The sequence below is a fragment of the Parambassis ranga genome, chromosome 10 (genome assembly GCF_900634625.1).
Source record: "Parambassis ranga chromosome 10, fParRan2.1, whole genome shotgun sequence".
Classification (NCBI taxonomy): domain Eukaryota; kingdom Metazoa; phylum Chordata; class Actinopteri; family Ambassidae; genus Parambassis; species Parambassis ranga.
In genome coordinates, this window is record NC_041031.1 from 10355349 (window position 1) to 10380096 (window position 24748).

General features: G+C 42.9%; 1 protein-coding gene across 2 annotated transcripts; it reads left to right on the forward strand.

The window, feature by feature from the left end:
* Positions 1-357: 357 nt before the first annotated feature.
* gabrb2a (gamma-aminobutyric acid type A receptor subunit beta2a) lies at positions 358-24453 on the forward strand. 2 transcript variants are annotated; one of them, XM_028415504.1, is made up of 10 exons: positions 358-490; positions 603-703; positions 1111-1178; positions 10295-10515; positions 16715-16797; positions 20006-20143; positions 20343-20495; positions 22180-22424; positions 22892-23032; positions 24070-24453. In XM_028415504.1, the coding sequence occupies exons 1-10, from the start codon at positions 417-419 to the stop codon at positions 24424-24426; spliced, it is 1581 nt and encodes a 526-aa protein (XP_028271305.1). In that variant the 5' UTR covers positions 358-416; the 3' UTR covers positions 24427-24453. The 2 variants fall into 2 exon arrangements, with proteins under 2 accessions (XP_028271305.1, XP_028271306.1); XM_028415505.1 differs by lacking the exon at positions 22892-23032 and having other exon boundaries at positions 24070-24426.
* The last annotated feature ends 295 nt before the right edge of the window (positions 24454-24748 follow it).

A 24748-nucleotide genomic window follows, 5' to 3' on the forward strand; every position in this document is an offset into this window, starting at 1 on the left:
TGTTTGTATGTAAACTATGTAAGAGGTGGAGCCTCTTTCAGCAGCACAGAAACTTGCTCTCAACTTAACTTGACCATCACAGCGCAGCCCAGTGCTTGACCTTGTCAGGTTATAGACAAACTTATCTGCCATGTTTTAAAGGTAAAGAATAAAAGAAGCCTAACGTTAACATTTGCTGTTATTGTTTTTTTTCACTTCTGGCGCAAAAGCTTGTTTCTTCATTACGCACATTCACATGTCCCTTTAATATTTTTCACTGCAATGGAAACTGCTCATCCACCATCATCAGTCTCCACTCTTTGATCTTGGGCTGGCTGCACGCATGCGCCCCTCATTGGCTTCTCTGCACTGTCTGGAGTAAGTTGGATGTGCGCTCTCCTCACTCGCATCCCGAAACCACCTCAAAAACAGTGGCGATGGGGAGGATCAGGAAAAACCACTTTGGGATTTTGACTTTTTCCTTATTGGTGACTTTCGTCTGGGCTCAGAGGTAATGTCCTTTATGTTGTCTAACTTGCATGTCATCCATCTGTTTAAGCGTGTCCTGGCATGTGATGTTAATAAGCTATTTTCTTGCGATGCACCTGCCTTTTTCTCTCCAGCGTCAAGGATATCAAAGATCCGAGCAATATGCCACTGGTAAAAGAGACAGTGGACAGGCTGATGAAAGGATACGACATTCGGTTGAGGCCAGATTTCGGAGGTAACGAGCAAAATTGAAAACGGGAATGTCATGTTTTCACGCCCCTCCTGACGTGCAATACATGTTTAATGAATCGCAAAATCTGCTTTAATTTACATAATCATCCCTTCACACTCAAATAGGCCTTTCCAATTAGCCTAAGAGAAATGATTTGCATATTTCATTTGATGAGAGGCTTTTTAACGTGATCGATACCGCTCATCAATGTTTGATTACTCCGCTAAATAAATGAAATTAGCGCCATTTAAGCTCATCTGTGTGTCAGACGTGAGGATTTCTGCTCAGGATCATGATGCTGCTGTGTAGGTGCAGAGAGGAACCTGTGCTCGCGTCACGAATTTGTTAAATTTACATGATGAGGGAATAAATCGTTCCTCCCGTCTTAAAGTCTGCTCTTCCTTTCACAGGTGCGCCAGTGGCCGTGGGAATGAATATAGACATAGCCAGCATAGATATGGTGTCTGAAGTCAATATGGTAGGTGAATCTTTATCATCATTTGCCCTCGCTTAATGTTGCTGGCACGGCTGCAATACTTCTGTGTGTGTGTGTGTGTGTGTGAGAGAGAGAGAGGGATTCAGGCATCTTGTGAATACATTTTACTTGGGTACATCATCGCCATCCTCTTCTCAGTCTCCGCATTTGCAGCTCTGGTGTGTTGCTGCATTTGAATTCAAAACACACACTCACTGGCGCACTCGGACGCACAGCCCCGGCTGCGCGCACGGAGGAGCTGCTAGTGTATATCTGCGCTGCTTCATGTTGTCAAGCTTCGGTTGTGTAATTTTCGTAGACAAACACACACACACACACACACACACACACACAGCTGCAGTTACAAAATGTTTAAAAGCATCCCTCATCTCCTCTAAACAGGCACTATTTGGGTTTTTTAGGCTTTTAATTCAGCGACCAATCACAAACGAACCCCCCACCTCCTCCTTTACTGTCAGATGACGTCAGAAATTTGTTATTAATAAATGTATGGTCACAGAGGTCTGCAAATAAAGAACAAGATGGGGGGGTTTGAGCTCTTTCTGCACACGGATGAACTTCATATGGTGCACTTATGGAGAGGACAGGGGGAAAAGTTCAGCCCACGCAAGAGCACCACCTATTGATCCGTGTGACAGACAGACCGACCCACCGCAACACACAGGACACTGAGGCTGAGGTGCATTAAATACACTCTGTTTCTGGTGTAAAATGAGTGGTTTATCTCGTGGGATTGTCAGCAGTTTGAGGAGAACATCAGCCTCTCTGTGGAGCAACATAACAGAAATGTTATATAAGAGCATGGAAAACAAGTTTGGCAGTAGGACATGGAAGGAGATGTGTTTTCTATTATTAACTGAGGCATTTTTTAAAGTGGATGTCTGCTTAATTTTGCTTGTTAGGCTTTGAACGGACAGCTTGATGGTACTGAACGAGCTTTCAGCAGATATATGTGAGTTTGTTTTGGTCGAGGAGAAGCACTGAGTGGTCAGAGCTCCTTCTTCTTTTGATGGAAATGGTTTATTTTGGTGGAGGATGCTGCCAGAACGGAAGTGCCTTGGGGGTCCGGGGAGATTTGAAATAGAAACCCCTCAACGGCTTTTTCGCACTCTCTCTTTCTCTCTTCCTCTTTTTTTTTGCACTCTCTCTCCTCCATCCTTTCCTCCCACCACTTTGACTGGATCCCTGGCTGTGACTCTGGGCTCAGCAGCCATGTAATCCACCTCTGCCTAGCTCCAAAGGGTTATCTTACTTAAGAACTAGGCATCTATGCAAGCATTCATCTGGAAAAAAACACTTCTTCATACATCCATGTGAGTCTGTAACAAAACACAAAACTGTGCACAAACACTGAATGGCGACTGACGTCATACAACTCCCCATGGCTACGAGGGAGCATTCATCACTCTCATTTTCTTGGAAGAGCTTTCTTTTGCTGGATCTGAACAGGCATCCGTCTGACATGACAGATTTTGGACAGAAATTAAATAAACCTCAGTGTCCTTGTAAACCTCCACATGTTGTAACCTAAAAAAATTCTTCCTGCATCTTATATAACACATTTGAATCTCCTCCTCCTCCGTCTTTATCATGTCCAGCTTTCTTTGGTGCAATAGAGGATGACAGCAGTTGACGAGACTGATCTTAGAGAAATCAATAATATCACCGTGCGGCGTGATCACAGGGATGGAGTTGGTGACCTGTGCTTGGTGCAGGCCCGCTTTGATGTTCCCTCATCAGGGGCAGCTGCTTCTAAGATTAAAGTGCTGAGAGAGAAAACAACACGTAGGGAAGCTGGTGAAGAGCAGGGTGGAAGAGAGGTGAAGGTGATCAGTTTCAACATCTCCTTTAATGATATCTGCTCACACTGGTGGGAGCCAAAGAAAAGGAAGTGCAGACTCAAGAGTCTGTGTGGCTATAAGCCATCCGTCCTCACTGTGCAGCGGCCTTAAGGCTGGAAAAAAATCTGCATATGCTAGACACCATCTCACAGTTATTAAATATACAACCTTAAAAAAATGTCAAAATTGTTTTTCTAAGAAGGTTTTTAATTTGGTTCCATGCCTCTAAATTAAAACCTAAAAATTTGCTGTAATTCCTTAATTGACCTTGTAAAAAACTCTGGATTCTCAGGAGATCACACGATCATCCATCTTGCCGGGCTTCAAGCCATTGGGTTGTGCCTGATCAGCAGCAGGAGTGTAACTACCAGCATTCACAGGAATGCTTCCGAAAGCAAGAAGTGATCTGATTGGCTGAAGCCCCTGATAGACAGATGGCCTGTGTATTTTTGTAAGTGCCTGTGATTTCCAAACTGTTTCCAATGATAACATCCCAGATGCTTCTGTGTGACAATACATCCGACACTTGAGGTGACAAGGACTGATTGGTTTTCACGTTGGAGAAACAAGTTTGCTCTCCACTTTCAAAAATATGCAGAGACATTAATAGTAGTCTGAAGCAACAGAAAAATGGGTCACAGAGGTGCTGTTTAGGTATGTGTCAACCGTAAATGGTCCGCCTAGTATCATCACAATTTCTCCTGCCCATTTTTAGCTGCTGACCTGAGCGGATCATGGCGTATTTACAGCAGTCAAATCTCCTAGAAATAGTTAAAATACTGCTATCTACAGCTGTACACAGCATGCAGTATGACACAGAAGCATGGAAAATGAACCCAAAGTCACATTTAGTTTTTATTCTGCAGGCTCTTAATAATGTCAAAACTCTCTTAAATACTGTGTGATAATGAATATGATCCAGCCCAGTTATGCCTGATTCTAAATGAAGGCTGTGTATGAACCTGAAGGAAAATGGAGGAATCTGCTGCATGAAGTAGAAAAAATATGACCGGATTTAAAATCAGTGCTTGTGTGCAGGCCTGTCGTGGTGGTGGTGGTGGTGGTGGTGTGCAGGATACAGCTGCTCGCTCCTCTAATTAAAGATAAAAATGCCTCTGGTGGAGAATGAACTCTGCATTTTGGTCGGGCTGATTGAAGCCATTGTGGCATTTTTGCTCTACGCTGACATGAAGGACATGATGGTTGTTGGAGCAGCGTTTGAGAATGTTGTGGGATTTGTAGTTTCTCTCTGACTCTCATGTAACGGGCCAGCTCCACATGCATACATGCCATAGTGGATTCATTCTTTTTTGTTTGTGACCCACAGCATTGGCCCGTTCAGGCTCAAAGGTCAGCCATGTTGTCGGGCAATAAAAGTGTGCAGGTCAGTCAGCACCGCGGTAGCAGCCTCGCCTGCATGACATTACAAATGTGCTATTTTGAGAGGGAAGTGTCCTCCGAGTCCGAGGTGTGACCACACATCCTCGCTGGGTGGGCTCTGCTGACTCACAGAGGTTAGTGCAAAATATGGCACAGATATGATATCATGGCTGAGAGCCCCCCCCCCCCCTGTTCTTCTCTGTCTGTCTGTCCTTGCTCCATCAATCATCTCCCTCTCGGCCTGCAGCTGATTTGCATAATGCTGTTTGTTTTTGCTGAAATCACAGATCCAGGAACTGAACCCAGGTTACGGTGCATTAAAAAGAGTTCTGCACACAGCCAGTGCAGCTGATTAAATACAAGTTGAGTCTGTTGTCTCAGCATTGCATCAGTGCTGCATAATAATGTCTTCAGCATGCAATCCATATGTTGAGTATATGCACTGCGAGGCAGGAATAAGGAGGGAGGTAAATGAGTATTTTCATCCATCGTCTTTTCTTTTCCCCGCTCGTTAATTACATGTAAAATACCTGAGGTTGGTGGTTGTTAACAAGCACTGCCTGTACTATAATACTGTTCTCTGAATGTTAATTAGCTGCCTGTGAATTAAAAGATTTAAACAAACCAGCTGTAGTGGCTTCTGGGATGGAGGAATTAGTGGGGCGTGAGTGTTCCCTTTATTAAGATCATTGTCCCGACAAACACTGGTTTCTTTGCGTGAGATTGAGAGGGGGGGTGGGGGGGCTGATCTGCCCTCGGATAAGTGGAGCCGATGACCAAAGGGAAGGAAACGCAGGCCTGAGCGTTTGCAGCCCGTCCGCGTGAGAGATGCTGCTTCTTGTGTCTGTGAATTAGCAACCATTTTGATCTTGTTTGTCCAAACTGATCCTGTCCCATTTTACTTTCAGCTTGTGGAAAATAAGCTTGTGTTATTTTTACTCAGTGTTGCCATGACAACGCAGCTTTTTCTTTTTTCTTTTTGGTAGATCCAGGGAAGTCAAGGAAAAGCAAATAAAGCATATTTTTCGAGGGAGTTTTTTCAGGGTTTTATGAATTATTATGCAGGTGAAGGTTGCTCTGTCCCCCCTTTTTATGCATATTGTTTTTTTTGAATGCTGATGATGAGCTATTGAGAATTTTGTCTACAACCTGGGTGCAGCTGCCTTTTAGTCTATGAAATGCTGCAGTGTTGTTTAGTTACATCGTGGGATTCGTGTTTTAGCTTCTTCTTCTCTCTATGTAGTGTTCACAAACATCCATTTTTGATTGATGAAGCTGATAAGGTGTCAGAAAATGTTGAAAAAAATCCATCACCTTTTGTGTGCCATATTAAAAATCTGTAATCTGTTTCTAAATCTAAACGGAGAAAATCAGCGATTCCTCATCTGTTTTCTGATGTGAGGTTTCTGTTTGCAAAAACTGCACATATATGTTTTCATAAAAACTATTTAGGGAAATATTTTTTGTCTCTGCTTCCTGCACTGCTGCAGCTTTATTTGCCTCTTCTGTTTGCTCTGCTGAGCTTTCTAAAAAGCTTACGAGAAGAACGCAGGTTGTCCAGAACGATGTCATTAGTTATGCTGAGTGGACACACAGACTAACAGATTAATATGGTCAGCAGCATAATTACAGCACAAGAACAACACTTAATGCTGCAGCTGTCTTTCATATACAAGCTGGGTGCATGGCTAAAATGATGAAGATGAACCTTTAAAAAGTGATTATTTGTTTACATTCTGTGTTAAATCCCTGATGGATTTGTGACTTGCTGTTTTTCCTCATCTGCAGCGTAATCATCAGCACTTACCCTTGTAGTGTCCCACTGCAAGTTACAAGCCAACTTTATATTGGTCATAATCTGCAGTCATTACGACACGAACAGGGAGCAAAAAGCTGTTTGTCTTTAAACAGCTCCATTAAAAGCCTTTAATATGTTGATGGCTTTCTTAATGATTCTGTCAGGCACTTTCTCCACTGAGCTAAGTAGCTGAAAAATGACCCATTGGAAAGAGAGTCATAAAAGCATCCATGTTGTCACTTCCCTCAGGATGTGTATGATTGGCAGCTCATTCAGAATGCACTTAACCCTCCCTCCTCCCCGTTTGAACTCTTATATTTAACTCAAACTTAACCAGAAACACTGAGAGCTCATCCAGATGACGTGAAGGCAGCGAGTGGAGAACAGTGTCTGCAGACAAGCTCTATCACACACAGATGTGGGTTTGTCTCATGGTAGCACAGTTTGTTGTTATCAGCAGCTTTTACTAAGTTTTAGTGAAAATGAGCATGTTCTGTATGGTGGGTGTCTGTCTGTGGCTGTGACGTGCAGGGAGATGAGGGAAAAGTGCACGTATGAACATTTCAGGGGTCTGTTTTCTCTTTCTTTTGTGTTTCTAGTATCACAGCTAATTATTGCAGTAAATAATATTTATTAAACACTGAATATTATGTGTGTTACATAAAAAAGTGTAAATTGTGTTGTTTGCACGCACATTTTTTAAAAATGTATATTGATTTTGTCGACCAAAATGTCATTCAGTAACACACTCTGTTGTGTTTGGGGTCATTTTGACCATGTTTTTGTCTTAAAAGGCTTTTGGAGAAAGCTGCGCAACTAAATGCACATAAAATAAACCTGAATAATAAATAAAAATTACTGGCAAGATTGTTTCCTAGAAAATAATAGCGACTGCATAATGTCAGCTGTTTCTTCAAAATCTAAATTTACAAACCCTGTTGTATTGCATTAAGCCCGACTACGTGCAGCTTCCTCCCATGTCGCCTGTGACAGCTGATGTAGTTGTAATGGAGGCCTTGTAACAGCCGTAGTCTGTCAGATTTTGCCAGGGAAACACAAATGTACTCCTTGTCACTCTGTCAGGTTCTTAATGGGGGTTTGTTAGCCCAGAAACATATCTGCAGCGAGACACTGTCAGCGAGCTCCCAGCCTTGATGTTTTTTAAGTTAGCCAGCCTTGTTTGTATCCTCATCTCTTTTATATATTCAGTACTGTCATCCTTTAAAAAAAAAAAAGAAAATGTTGGTGCTCTCCACAAGATGTCTCCCTCATTGATGCTCGGTAAGATGTTAATGGAGTTTCTGAGGAGGGCTTGTGAAGAGGAGGCTGAAGGTCACTTTGCAGAGCAGCTCTCCAGCATGAGATCATTCAGACACCTGCAATAGAGTTTACCAGCATCTCTTTGTGAAGGAGGAGAGTCTGCTCTTAATTACATTTTACATGTCTTATTAAAGAGAGAGAGAAAATGTTCTCCTCTGCTGTTTTGCATGAATTGGTCCCCTGCAGTACAGTAGTTTATGCTGCAGATTTATTTTTCTCTTTGAACAACAACTCAGACTGTACTGAGGGAGAAGAGAGGCAGCTGTATTTTGTGTCCATCTCTAAGCTCAAGTGAAGTCCAATTCAAGCACCATCTGTGAGGCTGTAATTATGCTGCCTTTTTTTTTTTTTTTATTTACAGCACAGCCGGGAGGCAGCGAGCAGGCCCAGGTGGTCTCTGTCAAATATCTATACAGTTACCACCACCAAACATACACAATTAGACAGTGCACACATGCAGACGTGCTGTAGAGATAAGAGATAATAACGTTAGAATGATCTTTATTAATGATCACAGCAGGTGGTGATGCACAGGTAGTGTTGGTGAGATTTAAAAATCAAACACATTAATCGATGATGTGAACAGAAAAAATATGATGCAGTAGCTGACTATAAGCTTTAGCATGATGTGTTTTGACTGCTGATGACTGAGAATCAGACACACCTGAAGAAAATGACCTCGTCAGCGCGCACGTTGTTCGTTCTGCAGTAAAGACGATGATTTCAGCACAGCAGAGCGTGACATGGTGTGCTAGCCTGAAACATAGCTGTGTTGTTGTGGTCCCCATCAACAGCCATTAATTATTGTAGGATCATGTATTCTGAACTGACTTCCTGCTTTTCTCTGGACCACCGGTACATTCCTCCTTATTTTGCTGTCTTTTGTTTTGTTATTTAATCTGTGCATTGTTGGTGCCTTTGTGACAATATTCTCCACGCAAACGCAACGAGTTGATCAGTACTGTATGTCACACAGAAACCTGGATGTGGACAGTAAAATAATAATTTGTCATGGGGCTTTGACCCGACAAGCATTTACTGTCTCCTGGGTATTAGTTCAACAGCAGAAAAGAAAAAAGCCAGAGGCCAGCTAGCTTCTTCTTTTTTTAAACACATAATAATTATAAATCAAATAATATTAATAACACTTGTGCTTTGATTACTATAATTATCATTTTATAATTAGAAATAAGTTAAAATATCTGCATGAAATATACTTCTAAATATAAATAAATATCTAAAAAGATCCTCAAGGTGTTAAATAGAGAGAAGTGTCAGTCAGCCGATAAATTCACAATCAGATTTTTCTGCATAATGGTGAAACATAGGAACTAGTGAGAGATGGAGGGCCTTGAAATGATCAGTCATTTCACAAGTTAGTCGACCGAATAGAAAAATGACACACCAACCTATTTTAATAATCGGTGGATCAGTCCCACACAGTGAATGAAAATGATAGTCAATCATTTCTGCTTCGGTCCTGTTACTACAGGCAGGTGTCACAGTCTCTTCTGTCCTGGCTGCTTGTTTTTTTTCTGTGCTCCTTCATCTATGTGGCAAAGGACAGTGCTAAAGATGGGGACGTACTGCAGGAGCTGCTGCCCCAGTGGGTGATGTATACACACCGAGCCTACAGGCAGCAGCTAACAATCCCAAAGGTGATAGAGATATCCGATCGACAAGCTGATAATGAGACAGAGAGGGAGCGAGTGTGAGAGGAAGGTTCAGTGGGAACTCTTGTAAAACAGGATAAGGATGCAGCTGTCCTCGCTCGACTTTTCATTCCTGAAAAAAAATCAACATGGCAGCAGCTCATGTATTTTTAGATGCCCTTTTTACACAATGTTTTGGTTACGCACACTGCATGCAATGAATGATAAGAGTTAAGGAGCCATTTGCTTTGCAGTGTGAGTGATGATGAAGGAAACAATGGACTTAGAAACACAGAAACACAGTGATAAGTGATGATGATGATGATGATGTTGGCTGCTCGGAGTAAAAGCTCAAGGGCCCAGTTTCACGGACCACATTTTCTAATTTGTTTTCCCACTCAGTGATTGCACTGCAACACACTAACCAAGCAGATCCGACTGCAGTGCTGTGTTTCACTGTGGCTGTGTGGGTGTAAGTCTTTTTTTAAAGAGTGAGAAGCAGAGAAAGGAGAGGGAGAGAGAAGGAGAGGAGGAGGAGGTACAGTTTACTGCCACATTTCTGTGCACGTGTAAAAACAAACTGTACAATATAAATACAGTTTTCTCCTCACCAAGGTTAAATGTGGAAAACTTTCCCCTGGATCTTGCTTGTTTAATATGCAGAACCAGACAGTAAAAGGGAGGAAATCCCAGCTGCAGAAATGCACTTGCATTAAGCGGAGCATTGTCTCCGCAAAGCAGAAAGTGGCTTCATGCGTTGGAGTGGAAGCAGATATTTTTAGTGCGAGACAATAGTCAGCCAGCTGAGAAAGTTCCCCTCCGGTTATGGCTTCAGAAATTAAGCGAGGATAGTTGAATATTAACCCCCCAAACCCTGGCCACTATGGCCCCTAGTCCAGGCTGTGGCCTTTCAGACCACCGACAACCTTTTGGCTGACCTTCTCACTATGCAGCGTCCGCATGGCGTGCTGTGACACGTCTGCGCGGCCGTGTTCGGATGATGCTCCCCAGCTGGCAGTGAAAACAAACAGATTCTGCACATGAACACTGCAATCAATAGATTTCATGAAAAAATGATTGATTTCCACTCCTTCCTCTGTCTGACAGGACTACACCTTGACCATGTACTTCCAGCAAGCGTGGCGGGACAAGCGTCTGTCCTACTCTGAGATCGCTTACAACCTGACTCTAGATAACCGAGTGGCCGACCAGCTGTGGGTCCCTGACACCTACTTCCTCAATGACAAGAAGTCCTTCGTTCACGGCGTCACAGTCAAGAACAGGATGATCCGGCTCCACCCTGACGGGACGGTTCTTTATGGTCTCAGGTAAGCTGCCCTGCATTATGTCATAATAAAAGGCCTGGGTGGTGTGATGTAGTCATATCTGACTAAACCTATTCAATGAACTCTAAGTTCTTTTGTGTTTTTGACTGAACCTGAGTTGATGAGTGAGTTGAATGATAATTTTGATTGGGGGTGGGGTGGGGGGGTGGCAACTGTGAAGAGATTCACCACTAAATTCAACACAGACCAACTGAAAGAGTTGAAGTTGTTCTTTTTATTATTCTGGGGGTTTATCATGTGGCCACACATGGGAGTACATTCTGATTATTAAAGGAAGACAATATAACAGTCCAGACAATACAGGATTGTTTGTATAGGACCATTCAACAGCTCACACACTCATTAGGTGTTTTATATGAGACAGACTTTAACGATTTAAAAGCAAAACTTTTATGATAAAACATGATTATCTAGTCTTCAAAGATAAGAAAGTGCTGTTGTATTATATATATATCTTTTTATATATTTGAAAGTCCAACAAAGACCTCCACAAACTTTGTCCAGGACAGTTTGAGTTGAGTTTCCATGAAGTGTCGGTGGCGTGCTGCTGCTCTCTTTCAGTCGCTGCTTGCTTTGGTTTAGGATGATTTCAAAAGTCTGGGGTTCTGTGACTTAAGTAATCTGATTACACCGTTAACTCACTTGTGCTTGTCTGATTGCTTGTTTCTTTATTCATCAGTGATTTAGACTGATAGCAAAACTTCTGCAGCCACATCATCCTTCTCCAGATGTGTACAGGAGGAAATAAATAAGCCTTCATATTGCAGCCTCTCATGTCCCCTGATGATCATCAATATCAATAATTGATTGGTTACAATCAATAATGAAGCAGGGTGGTACAAACAGCCCAACTGAGTCTGATTGTGTACAATGGTTCAGCCCATCTACAAGGCGTCTCTTTGTGGTGCTGGACTGCGATGCCTCTGAGGAGGCTGTCATCCATAATTGATAACTTGTAATCAATAATGTAGCAGTTCAATACAAACACTGAATGTATTTGTACTGATGCTGCGCGTTTGACTGCACAGCCCGTCCATCACTGTGCCAGTGCCTCCACTGATCTGTCATCCCCTTTTCATGCCAGTGTGTGTGTGTGATTAGTGTGTGTGTGTGTGTTTAAAACGGATATTATTGTTGCTAATTCAAGATGTTGCAGTATTTATTCTCTCTTCAGACTGAGGTGCCCTTTTTGCGCAAAGACTGCTTAAAAAATTTAAATATCTGCACTGCACCAGATTATTCATCGCTACGTTTTGTTTCAACAGTAGAAAAATGTCATTTAAAGCACTCTGACTCCATTATATAAGCCTAACACATATTTTTGCGTAACAGCCAAACAGCTATGAAGGACTGTGGAGCTGTAAAAAGTGCTGTAAAATTTGAGGGTGTGCGTGCTGCAGAGAGATGTGCTTGTTACCTCAGATGCGTTGTCCTTGTCAGTGCCGGTGCCTCCCGGCTCCTCCATGATTTGGTTCGTGGGTTTGGTCCAGGTTTTTATTTGATGCTAGCAAACCCAGACACAAGCTGCTGTCAGAGTCAGCCCGGCCAGATGCCTGCGCGCTCTGAGCACACTGACACATACCTGTAGAGACGGGGCCGGCTGGTTGCAACAGTAGGCCTTTAGTGGCTGTGGAGGAGACGGCTCGCTGAGTGGAGACGCACAGACTTCAGCAGGGAAACGAGACGTATGTGAGCACGCCTCCTGTCAGAGCGCGGCCCGTTATCTGTCGGGATGTGAATTCATTCCATCATTGTCATCAGTGTAAAGGTCAGCAGTGCTGGTTTAGATTGAAAATTTAAACAAGAACAGTGAAAGGAAATAAAACATGAATCAAGCTGAAGATTTATCATTATTAGTGCAACATGTGAGCAGCCCTTTACTACTTACAATAGAAGCACTTCATACAATTTAATCACATTTTATATACTGTTCATATCTTTTGTAGATGATAACACATGTATCCTATTACATCAGCAGGAAAACATCTGGAGTGGTAGACCTTTCAAGGAGATTGAAACAAATGGTTCACATTGCATTAAATAACTTCAGGTGTATCTCTCCCTCATGGCGAGCAGTGCCACGATGGTTGCCAAGAAAATGGTGGAGAAGCTGGATGCAGATGGGATATTTTTATCTTTGAATTTTCTTAAACCAAACCAAGTAGATTTGTGCCTAAGGCTAACCAAGTAACATCTGAAAGTGAAGTAATAAAGTGATGGTCAGATCTAAGACCCCTGGGTGAATCAGTCCTGCTTCATTCATGTGTGTGTGTAGCTGTGAGGAGAATTAGCTTTGGCTTGAAAACAAATCATTTTTAGTAAATAATTGCATTGCTTGTTTGTCTCTGTAAATATGTCACTGTACACTTGAGTAAACATATTACTGGCCTCAAAGGTGAACATGGATTTGTGCTGAACTATCTGAAATTAGCTTACTCTGTACCTGGGGAACACCAGGAGATTAGACTGCTGTTTAGTTTGCTGGAAGCATGAGATGTGTGTGTGTGTGCGTATGCGCGTGTGTGTGTGCTGGATCTGTGACTGTGGGTGGGAGTGTGTGAGTGGGCGACTGTTATTTTTGGGGTGCATGTGGAGGAGGAAAGGCGAGGGTGTTGTTTACTCCTTATTCTCTGGATATATAGTGCATCCCAATCCTGCCAAATCCTGGTCTTCAATTACCAGGAGGAGCAGAAAATTACAACAGTGCTCCCAACTGTCACTTTAGAGCTCGGCTTGACTCTTGGGGAGAGGCAGTCTGATCTAATTACCCAGCCCCTGAAAAGGCTCAGCCAATAACACAGATACTGCCCAGGCAGTGAGCAAAACACACAAACACACACACACACACACACACACAAGAAAAAAAACCTCAACTTAGCTTTTCATTTTATGCAGGAAGAGAGGAAAGACATTCAGTGCGTGACTCCTGATGCATGTTGCTCCAAATTCACAGAGAGTCTGAGAGGGGAGGGAAGAGAAGGAAAGAGAGACGTGAAGGTCAGACTTCATTCAAAATGGAGAAATTATAAGGATTTTCCCTCCTCCTCCTCCTTCCCTTCACTCTCCTCCCGCCTCTCCCTGTGAATATTGTAAATCCTTTTGTGAGAGGACGTACCGTTGTGCTATGGAGACTGACGTCGTTTTCTGTCAAGATGAGGAGTGCTCCACTCTGCCATTCAGGAGATGACGGCCATGAGGAGAGAAAGCGGCCTTGTTTCCCTGTCAATACCATCCACAAGATCACCATCGAAGTTACCAGTCTGAAGTTACTGTTAAGGCAGCATGGTCTAAGTGATGGACACATTTGTATGTCAGACATGCTTGACATAAATAGCATTTGTTGTGATTGCAGAAAACTTCAAATCTGCCAGCAGTGCCTGAGCAGAGAAAGGACCGTTTACTATAATGGGTGTTTGTAATAGGAGGTCAGGTTTAATTATAGTGTTGCACAGGTTTGCTACCTGCAGAAAACCACCCTCTGCATTGAGCCTATGCTGTGATGCTCCCTCGAAATGAGATTCTGTCTGGGAATTTGTGGTGGTTGTGTTATGTCCGTAAACAAGGTCATTTGGAATAAAGGTGCACAGGCTGCCCGGGGGGGGGTCCACACACACACAGACACACATAGAGTGAGAGTGAGAGTGAGAGAGAGAGAGAGAGAGCACGGGCTGAACTGTGAGGGAACAGGCAAAAAAAACAGCCTTTTTTAGAACTCCATGTCCTATTAGCTCCGACGCAGAGCAAATGTAGCGTGTTTGAATCTGCATGATCTGCTAGAGCACGGCCTCTCCGCCGGCAGGTTGGGATGAGAGAGAGGGGTTGATGTTGATGAAGAGCAAACATGCCTTGGCTTTATGATGAGTGCCGCTGCTGCAGAGGTCCACAGCAGACTCTTGCAGCAGTGGAGATGACGAAGAGGAGGAAGAGGAGGAGGAGAGGCATCGATGGGGAGGGATATCCTACAGAGAAACCCTCACTCGTTTCTCCTCCTCGCTCATCATTAGCTTTTTATTCGGTCTTAGGGTGGGTATGCTCGGCCAGGGGATGCAGATGCGGTTCTCGATCAGCGACGCAGAGTCTCAGACGAAAAAGCTTTGAGACTTCTGCTGATGATGTAGGTGGGCTATAAATAGGCTGTTATTTTTACCCCTGCCATTTTGGCCTCATTTCTGCTTCTCCCCTGTGTTTCCTCTGTGCCATCGCGATGATTTAGCGATGGTGAAGATGGTGAGTGATGAGTGCCTGCCTGGCAAGGAAACAGTAAGTTGTGACCATAAAAGGGGTAAACTAGGACAGAAATGAGACTCCTGTGTTAATCCCCCCAGTGCACCATGGCCCTGCTAACTGGCTCTTACATAAGAGCCCAGAGAGCAGGGAAAAGGAGGCAGAGAGATGAAGAGACGACTGTGAGTCTCTGCATCTCGAAAAAATGCAATCCCAGACTGGGCCCTGGGGATCTGCAATGTCTTATATGGGAAAGAATTCAAATAAACTTTTGGTCTTAATTATTAAAGACAAAGCAGTCTCTTATACCTTTGAAATTATTTAGATTTTTTGTTGTACTGTATATATTTTCATCAACAGCTACAGGATTTGACTATATATACCCTGAGAGAGTGATATATCTGGATTTATAGTGACAGAAAATATTCAGGTTTGTTGGACCTACACAGAAACAGACTAGCATCCTGCTGTTTAATGATTCCTGACATACAGTGTAATTCATGGTTTGTTGGCCAGCCATGCAACATAAATTTATATGTTTATATATACATTTATATGTTTATATTAACCCTTTCTTCCATTTTCTTAAATCTGTTAACTAAATTTTTTGAAATTTAAAACAACATTAGGTTCTCCTGTTTGTTCCAAATCTGAGAGCTCACTGGACGTTCTCATTGTCATGTATGACTGAATGGATCACAGAAGCAATACATTGATAAACTGACAGTAACCAGCTAAGACAAGGAAAACCCTCAGTTACGACTAATGCTTCACTTACTGGCTAATTATTAATTATTAATGGTCCTATGATGTTGGCATGTTTTCTATCAATCATGAGTGTGCATGTGTGTGCACATGAGTGTGTGGTTTGTCTTACGTCCTAAGTCTTGGATGCTGGAGTTAGTCCTTGTAGTTGAATTGTGTGTCCGGTCTCCCTCAGACAGCCTTGGGGGTTTTGGCACGGTCGGGTGCCAGCACGTCTCAGCCCCGGCCAACTTGTCATGTATAACAGGAAGTGCGTCACTCTGAGTGAACCTGTCGGACGCGGCTGGCCCGCACTGAGTATCTCTTTATTACAGGCCTACGTGACCTGAGGTTGAAGCCTGCATTTGTTTTAAACCTTTTTAACCAGTGTCCCAGTTCCACACTACATGCAGCACTGATTGTATATTTTAAATATCTAAATAATAAATGTCCTTATCTATTCAATATACAATGGTTACACTACATGTGGTCAATGTATTGTCACAATACAAATGTTGTTTTTATTGGAAGTTACGTCCACTTCCTGTTTGAACATAGCACAAGATGGTGGAACCCTCAATGATTTTTGAGGTTTGAGCTCTGAGCTCACTATAAACATGTTTTTGTCCTCTGTGATGTTGGGATTTTTTAACATAGAGGTCAATGGGAACTGAGTTGCTGATAGGCTGCAGTGGCCATTTGAGGAACTACATATAACTATAAATAGTCTACATTTGCTTTGTCTCACAGTCCAGGAGGTTGCCACTTGTGCAGCACAATTACGGCCTGTGTTTGCTTTTCTTAGTAAATTATTGTGATAATACAACTGCAAAAAATGGGATAAAATGCTGAAAGCTTAAAAGTTGCATTAGAAGTAGAGTAAACCAGGCTGCAGGGCTGAATTGTGGCCTCTTGTGCCTTTGTAAGATATATTATCAAACCTTTGGGTCAGCAAAAGATGCCTCTTTAGGACTTCAAAACCAAAATATAATAGAATATCAGCCTTCTGAATTACACTTTATCTTGATACGTACACTTGATGACATTTTCCTTTTGATCCTCTCAGTTTGTGATTCTATGTCAGGTGTTCTGTGGTTGCACAGGTTTGTCATCATCCTGCTGTGGTGAAGGTCAAATGAAATGAGCTGAGCTGTCCGTGGCTGTCCGCGTTTCTCTAATGAATCCCATATCCTTCACCCCTCTCGTTGTCTAGGATCACCACGACTGCCGCCTGCATGATGGACCTGCGGCGCTACCCTCTAGATGAGCAGAACTGCACCCTGGAGATCGAAAGCTGTAAGTACCGTTGTCCTTGACAACCAGCTCTCACACCCACATGTGGATGTACAATTAAACAGAACCCACGTACACACGCAGCTCTGAAAACAGTGTGCCGGCCCAGTGGCACCGAGGTAGAGGGAAGCTTGATAACTGTGGATGTAAAATGCTGAGAAAGGCTGATGAGATATCAAGAGATATGCATCTAGTAGAGGAACAGCACTAATGGCTCAGTGACTGATAACATCCAGCCTAATTAATTCAACTCCAACTGCAGTGGCTTCCCAAGGTATGGAGGAGCCTGATTAGGCCCAGTGTTTCAGGGCTGTGCTGAGATGTTATGTGCAGATTTCTCCTGAAACTGCCTGCATGTTTGTACAGTACAAAGAGCTTGTTTCACACAGAGTTTGTAATTGTACGTGATCCAGTGCTCTCGAGCCAGGGGAGGGAGGCAGAGAGGAAGAACATGAGAGAGAAAGGCGAGGTCCTCTGCGTGTTTTATCTGGGTCCCTGGAGAAAAGGATTATGGGGCTGGGATGTGGTGTTGAGCTCAGTCTTTCCGGTTTTGATCACACTATTTGCCAGCAGCGTTAAGTAGCAGAAAAAAAAGTGTGGGTCAGAACCGCCCATCGCTACTGCTTCTCTCCTATAATGTTCTTCATCTCTCTCCTCATCGCTCTCTCTTTCCATTTCTCATCCCCTTTCTTTGCACAGCCTCATCCTCTTCTTTTTTCTCCCAGCCTTTTTATCTCTCTCTCCATCACTCATATGCTCTTTTCTTCTCCTCCTCTCTCTCAGGCAGCCCAATGCTAAATGCACTCACACACACACACCCCGCTCCAGTTTTGATCACCAGGCAGTATCTGCTCTCATATGGATTAACTGGCAACGGTTTTAACGCTGGAATCGCTTCATGCCAGAGCATGCTATTTTATTCAGACTAATGAGCCCAGAGAACTCTCACTTCCCTTGATAAACTTGATGCATTTTTAACAGACACAAGTCTTAAAGCCCCCGAATCCCTGTTACATCTGCAGCTCTCAGCTGTAGCTCAGGCCACTGGTCTCACATACAGGGCTGCACTGAGAAATGAGTCCTACACCTCGAACACCAAGCCAACACACACTGATATGCATTATGCATATGTCTCTCTATCTCTTCATGTCAATCTTGCTAGACTCATATGACAGCGCAGTGTGAACACAGTGATGTAACACACTGACATCCTTACAGAAACCTACAGGGACAATGGTCTGGAACAAATGGAGCTAAAAACTAATCGACCAATTGCGCACAGGTCATAAACGTCTTCGTATCAAACCTGCCTTTCCCCGAATGTCTTGACACCCCGCTGATCCCAGACCCATCACGGCTCAACAGAACTAAACTGAGTTCCACTTAAAAACAGCAGCATGATGGACTCTGCTCTAACTGGGGTAATGCTGGGTTGCGCAAAGCAGCTATGATGATAATGCAGATATGAACTGAGAGCTTAGTGAAGCTGCTGGTATACAGTTTCAGCATCCAGCACATTATGGATTCAGACTATTTTATCCTGACAATCAAGCAAGACACTGCTAAATGTAAATAATCAGATTGGATTTGTGTGTCCAGTTTTGCTTGTGCAGAAGCCACCATCCATGATGCCAGCAGACAAGTTACCTTTGATGCTTTTTTTATTCATGTTGTGGCTCTTTGTAAATACATGAGTTCAAATTTTGATGTGTAGCCATTGTTATGCTTCTTGTTTTTTTTGTACTTAAACATGGCTGCTTTTATTCTCTTTAGATTTAAGTTCAGCTTTCCACCCTGTTCATATTTGACATGTGCATTACAATTGTGCTGTTGGATTTATAGCACATGTTATTGGCCTTAATGAAAACAGACAACAAGAAACTATAAAAATCAGCCTCGCAGAAAGAAAAACAAGAAGTAATTTCCATGTTGCTTGGATGTGATTAGAAGTAGAAGTGAGGTTGCAGTGTCAAGAAGACAGGAAATATGGCAATAAGCTACACTTTGTATCAACAGGCCAAAAGAACTGATTCTGAGTATCCAGAAACTCTCCCAAAAACAGCTTATTTGTGCAGAAAATGTACAAATATTACAAGCTATAGTTTATTTTGAGTTAATCCCAGGACCTCAGTCGTAGTTGTAGAACCATATTTCCCCTTTTTAAAGTGCTTCAACTATCATGGATGTAGAGGAGCAGCACAGGGATGAATAATGCAAAGAAAGATGGCAGTGTACATGCGGGTTCATGCAGAAGGAATCCATTGCGGATATTATTAGTAACACCTGTGCTTCTCCTACTATGACAAATCAAAATGTCTGCTGTGAAAAAAGCCTGTGGGTGAAGCTGGCTGCCCGTCCAACCAATAACAACCCAACGTGAGTGCCATGACTAACATCACCTTGAATGTCAGCACCATAGCAACAAAGAATTTTGTGTTAATTTTTAAAAAATCAAAGCCTTGCAGTTTAATTATTCATCATATCTGAATAGGTCACTGCCTCTATTTTGAGTGTGAGGCAGACAAAGTAGGACTCGGAGCAGGGAGATGGCTGATCCCTGTTTGTCTTAGATGCTGCAGAGGCAGACAGGCTGCGACCGTCCGCTCGCTGCAGCTGCACTGGTTTCCTTCACTCTGCAACAAACAAATATTCCTGTTGTACTTTTTTTTATTTTTAAGCAGAGAAGGCTGCAAATCATGAATGCATATTAGTCTTTTTATATTCAATGACATTTTCTTATGTTGCTGCAACACCTGTACGGTGGGCCCATTCATGTATTATGTATGCAGTTATGAAGAAATTAATTTTCTGCTTTACCCAACAAAGCTTCAGGGAAGGAAGAAACATGTCACATTATTATTCAAATAAATCCCACAAACACATTTTAAAACCAGTTTTCTTTCTTGGAGCTGTAGTTTTAGAGGTGATGCAAGTAAGTTATGACAACAAACCTGCACAAGACAGCAGTCCATCAGCCAACATGCAGCTACATTTGTGAACATAACTTGTTTGTGACGCAGTTAAGAACGGGAGCAGAGAACTTTTTAGTGTTTTGGTAACTGGGAGATCTTAACATTTTGTAGGGGACGAAGGAAATAGTTACAATGGTGGAGACCTAAAAAAGACTGACTGCAAAATGCTGTGATGTATTATAGACCATTTCTGGATAATGATAATGCGTCTCTAAGTGTCCTGTCTCTCTCCTCTGCAGACGGATACACCACAGATGATATTGAGTTTTACTGGCGAGGTGGAGACGGTGCTGTGTCTGGCGTGGACAGAATAGAGCTGCCGCAGTTCTCTATTGTTGACTACAAACTCATCTCCAAGAACGTGGTCTTCTCAACAGGTACCAACCTTTGTAGTCACTGGTTTCCTGCATAGCATTTTCATAGCTGGTTATGTTAGGAGTTTTACCATTAAAATCCAGAAAAGAACACCCATATTGACATTTACAGGAGACTCCCTAGTGTCAAGGGAAATTTAGTTGGCATAACTGAAAAAATTCTATTTCTGTCTGACTTTCTCACTGCCTCTTCCTCCTTCAGGTTCCTACCCCCGCCTGTCCCTCAGCTTCAAACTGAAGAGGAACATTGGTTACTTCATCCTGCAGACATACATGCCTTCCATCCTGATTACCATCCTATCCTGGGTCTCCTTCTGGATCAACTACGATGCATCAGCTGCCAGAGTGGCCCTGGGTAGGATCGCCTCACCTCTGCTCAACAGTGACCCCGAGAAATAACCCAAAGCCAAATGATTGCAGACCATGGGGGAGCCAATAATCATACATTGAGCCTTTAACATATCAGATATAGGCAGTCTATAACAAGCCTGATGTTTTGATTCTTTCTTTTGCCTGTGTTTACTCTTTTTTTCTCATTAGCTCTAAGCATGTGTGTGATAACAGTGTGTGATAGGCCCGGCTAAATGTCTGTTGTTCAGAGATGACTATATGCATGACTCATGCAGAGCGAGAAGCGCTGCAGCTCGACCTTGAAGCGTGCTGTCTCTGTCTCTCTGCCTGTCTGTCTGTCTGTCGGAGCCTCTCACTGGCCGGAGATCCCAGATTATTGGAATGCAGCTAAATTACAGCAGCTTGAACAGTGGCAACATTTGCTTAAACGCACCTTACAGCACACGTCAAGTTTTTTACATCAATGTCAAATTAGCATGCTCACAGCTGAGGGAACGGCTTTGAGCTTTATGTGTGTGTGTGTCGTTCTTGTCACACACCATTTGTTTTCCGAGGTGGGACACAAGCAGGTTGGAGGCCCAGTTCAGAGGGTAACATGATTTTAGGATGTGCCTGCTCTTAGCATCCTGAGAACATGCAGCAAGCTGAGTGCAGCCAATGAGAGATAAGCCTCCATGCTACAGTGACACTGCTGGCTGCTGGGTTATTTATAATACGTGTGAATCTGACCAAATGCAGATTGTGCAGGCAGATGACTAATGTATCAAACACAATGCGTGCATGTCAAAAAAACAGGTGAATCGTGCTGTGACTAATAGCAGATGTTTACGGTGGCAATGGGGTCCTTTTTATATAGCCTACAGTTTGTTCTGTGTCCATATGGAGACATGATTAGGTGGAATTTCCCACCGTCTTATGAAACACAGATTTTTTGTTCACATTCTTTCAGGCTAGTTTGTTCTATAAATATATAGCACAGCTAGTCTAAACATGAATGGTCATGTTCATATGAGCACACTATTATTCTTTGAAGATGAGCACCTGATCACAGTTGATGTAGGACAATAACACCTGTGTTCCCTCTGTGATTTAGTTGTTTGCTCCTTTTATAACGCTGAATAGCGAGCAGTTACTTAATTAGAACATCACACTTTATTATAGAGGGGATTGATTCAACATGCCTCCTAACATCAGCATCCTAATGTGCTCTCAGGAATGTTGATGAGCTCATCATCTTAGCATGCTAACCTCTGTTAATAAGGCTACAGCTACCAATGACAGGTTTTCCAGTGAGTAAAGTGCTGAAAAAAGGGCAACAAGCTAATGTGCTAACAGCAATGCCAAAGTTATGTGTTTGTGTACCATCTTAGCTTAGCATTGTTGCAGAAGAATGTGCATGGTCCTATTCCTAGACTTTCTTAGCATCATATCATTGCATGTTGCATAAACGTGTGGGTAAACTTCAGCAGATAATATGAATATCATTGTATTTTAGATGGAGAAAAGTCATGATAAACAAAGTTGACCTAGAATATGTGTGGAAGATTTCATCTTAACTCAGTAGTTGTGGATTATATGTATCAGGCAGACTGATATTGCCTTGCTGGTAATATAATACAATGCTTATTTTACAATGTAGATGATAGTAAAAATGTTCTCTCTAAATGTGTGACTCATGTGATCTCCAGGGATCACTACGGTGCTGACCATGACCACCATCAACACCCACTTGAGAGAGACGCTCCCTAAGATCCCCTACGTGAAGGCTATTGACATGTACCTGATGGGCTGCTTTGTATTTGTCTTCTTGGCCCTGCTGGAGTACGCCTTCGTCAACTACATCTTCTTCGGCCAGGGCCCCCAGCGACAGAAGAAGGCGGCTGAAAAAGCAGCCATGGCCAATAATGAGAAACTGCGACCCGACCCCAACAAGGTGCGTGTGCGGGGAAACTTCCTCTAGAGGTATCTGTGCTGTCGGTTTAATGTGTGTGTTTGTTTCTGTGGGAGCAAATTACTTTTTCTCCTCTCAAGGTCAATGTGATGCTGTGATCAATGCTTGATGTCCTTTACCAGCACTCTTTACTCCTGCTCTAGCTCTCTCCATTTCTCACTGGTTTAGCCTTGTGTATCAACTTTATTACTCAGACTAGGATCTGAAAGAGTGAATGCAGAAGCAATGACTGGCTTATACTTTATCTCCATATTTCTGTGTCTCCCAAAGGGCAAGGAGCCTCGGAAAAATCACTGGCTGTGGTGCCTAAGCCTTCTCTTTAAATTTTATTCAGCTGCTAAACTTAGCGAGAACAACAGCAACATAAAAACATAAAACACCCTTTCCTTCTGAGTGTGGCAAGCTACGATTTCCCCCGAAGTAACAGTGCTGATTTTGTATGCTTGCAGTGGCTGGTGGGAAATGTAGTTCAGAGAGATGATGCTCTGTATGCCAGAATGAAACAGAGGGAAATTGACGCATATGACTCGATGTGGGATCCCATCTTTGTGGACGATGCCGCATTAGGACTAGGCGAGCAAAGAAATAAGGTACTGGAGGTTTTGAAAGTCAAAACTAACAATGTCATCAATCTGAATCAAACCAGATCAGAGGAAAATGCTGTAGTTTTTGTGCATTTCTTTGATTTTTTATAGATTTTTAAGGCAACCTTGATCATCACTCCCACCATTGTGTTTTTTCCCTCTCTTGGTTTGCTCTTCATGCATTTTCCTGACAAACATGGCTCAGCAGTTTGATTTCTGCAGGCATTAATTTAATCTTAACATCTGGATTAATGGGAAATGACAAAACATGGCAAGAGAAAAGAAAACATCAGTAGCTTCTTTTAAGATAATCCTAGTTCATTCAGATACGACTGTACAATCACTAAGACAATTGATTCATCTCTTAAAATGAAGCACCTGAACAAAAACTGGATGGTCAGATTAGAGAAAGAAATCATTTCTGATGAATGGCTTACTCAAAAACAACAAAATACATCAAGCTGACATTTAGAGCAGGACGGGATTGGATTACAGGGATGTTTTTCCTCAGAAGTCAGGCTATGGATGAAGAAATGTTGATCCGAATTCACTTCCCACAACGTCTTTTCTGACCTGCCCCTGAACCTTTAAGCCTCTCCTCCATCTTTGCAAAGTCCTTTACTATTTCTCTCAACCTTCTCCTGTCACATTTTTTTCCTTTGCTTTACCTTTTTTTATTCAGTTTGTCTTGTGAATCGACAGAATTTTAACCACACCCTGGTTGAAATTCTGAGATGACAATGAAGATTTCTCCATGAGAGTTAGTTTTGTGGAGTGCGTTGTGCTCTTCCAAGGAATGTTATTTTATAGTCTTGTGCTTGTATTATCACTCAGATATTGATTGACAGATGATCAATAATTTATTTAGTGCTTTCAATTTTTTCTTCACTGTAAGTAAGACAAGTTTTGACTCATTTGCATTACCCATTGTAGCACCTCATCAGTATTTTTACCCTGTTAGTGACATCATGTGCTGCACACGCTGCGACTTCCCTTTGGCAGTAACTTCTCATGGCTCCACCTGTTTTTGCACCTTCACACAGATGACCCCTGATGACAACATCCTCTTCACCACCCTGGAGATGAAGAATGAGATGGGTGGTGCTGGGGATCTGTCCCGGGGCCTGGGAGCCCCCGGAGACCCCCGCAACACCATGTTGGCCTATGATAGCTCCACGCTGCAGTACCGCAGGGCAGCCATGGCCCGCCAGAACTATGGCCACAGCGCGCTGGAGCGCCATGCCCAGAAGAAGTCACGCCTACGGAGACGGGCCTCCCAGCTCAAGGTGAATATCCCAGACCTGTCCGACGTGAACTCTATTGACAAGTGGTCCAGGATGATCTTCCCCACTGTCTTCTCCTTCTTCAACGTGGTCTACTGGCTCTACTACGTCCATTAAACCTGGCGGAGTCCGGTGGCCGGCTTTGTGGCAGGCATGTAAAAAGAAGGTGGGGGGAGGGAGGGAAGGGGGGGGGGGTGAGAGAAATCAAGAAAGAGAGATGGTGTGTGTGAGAGAGAGAGAAAGAGAGAATGGAAAATGAACAGTGCACCAACTTTTTTTAGCTGGTTTGTTGTAGTGAGGAGAATGCAGAGACTTTTAGATGGACTGCAGCAGCACCCAACACTTCAGTCAGCAGTGACTCTTTTCGGATTTGGGAAACACCTTAAAGCACTCTGACTGACAAGCACTCGAAAAAGAGTTTTAAAGAGACAGAAACGGT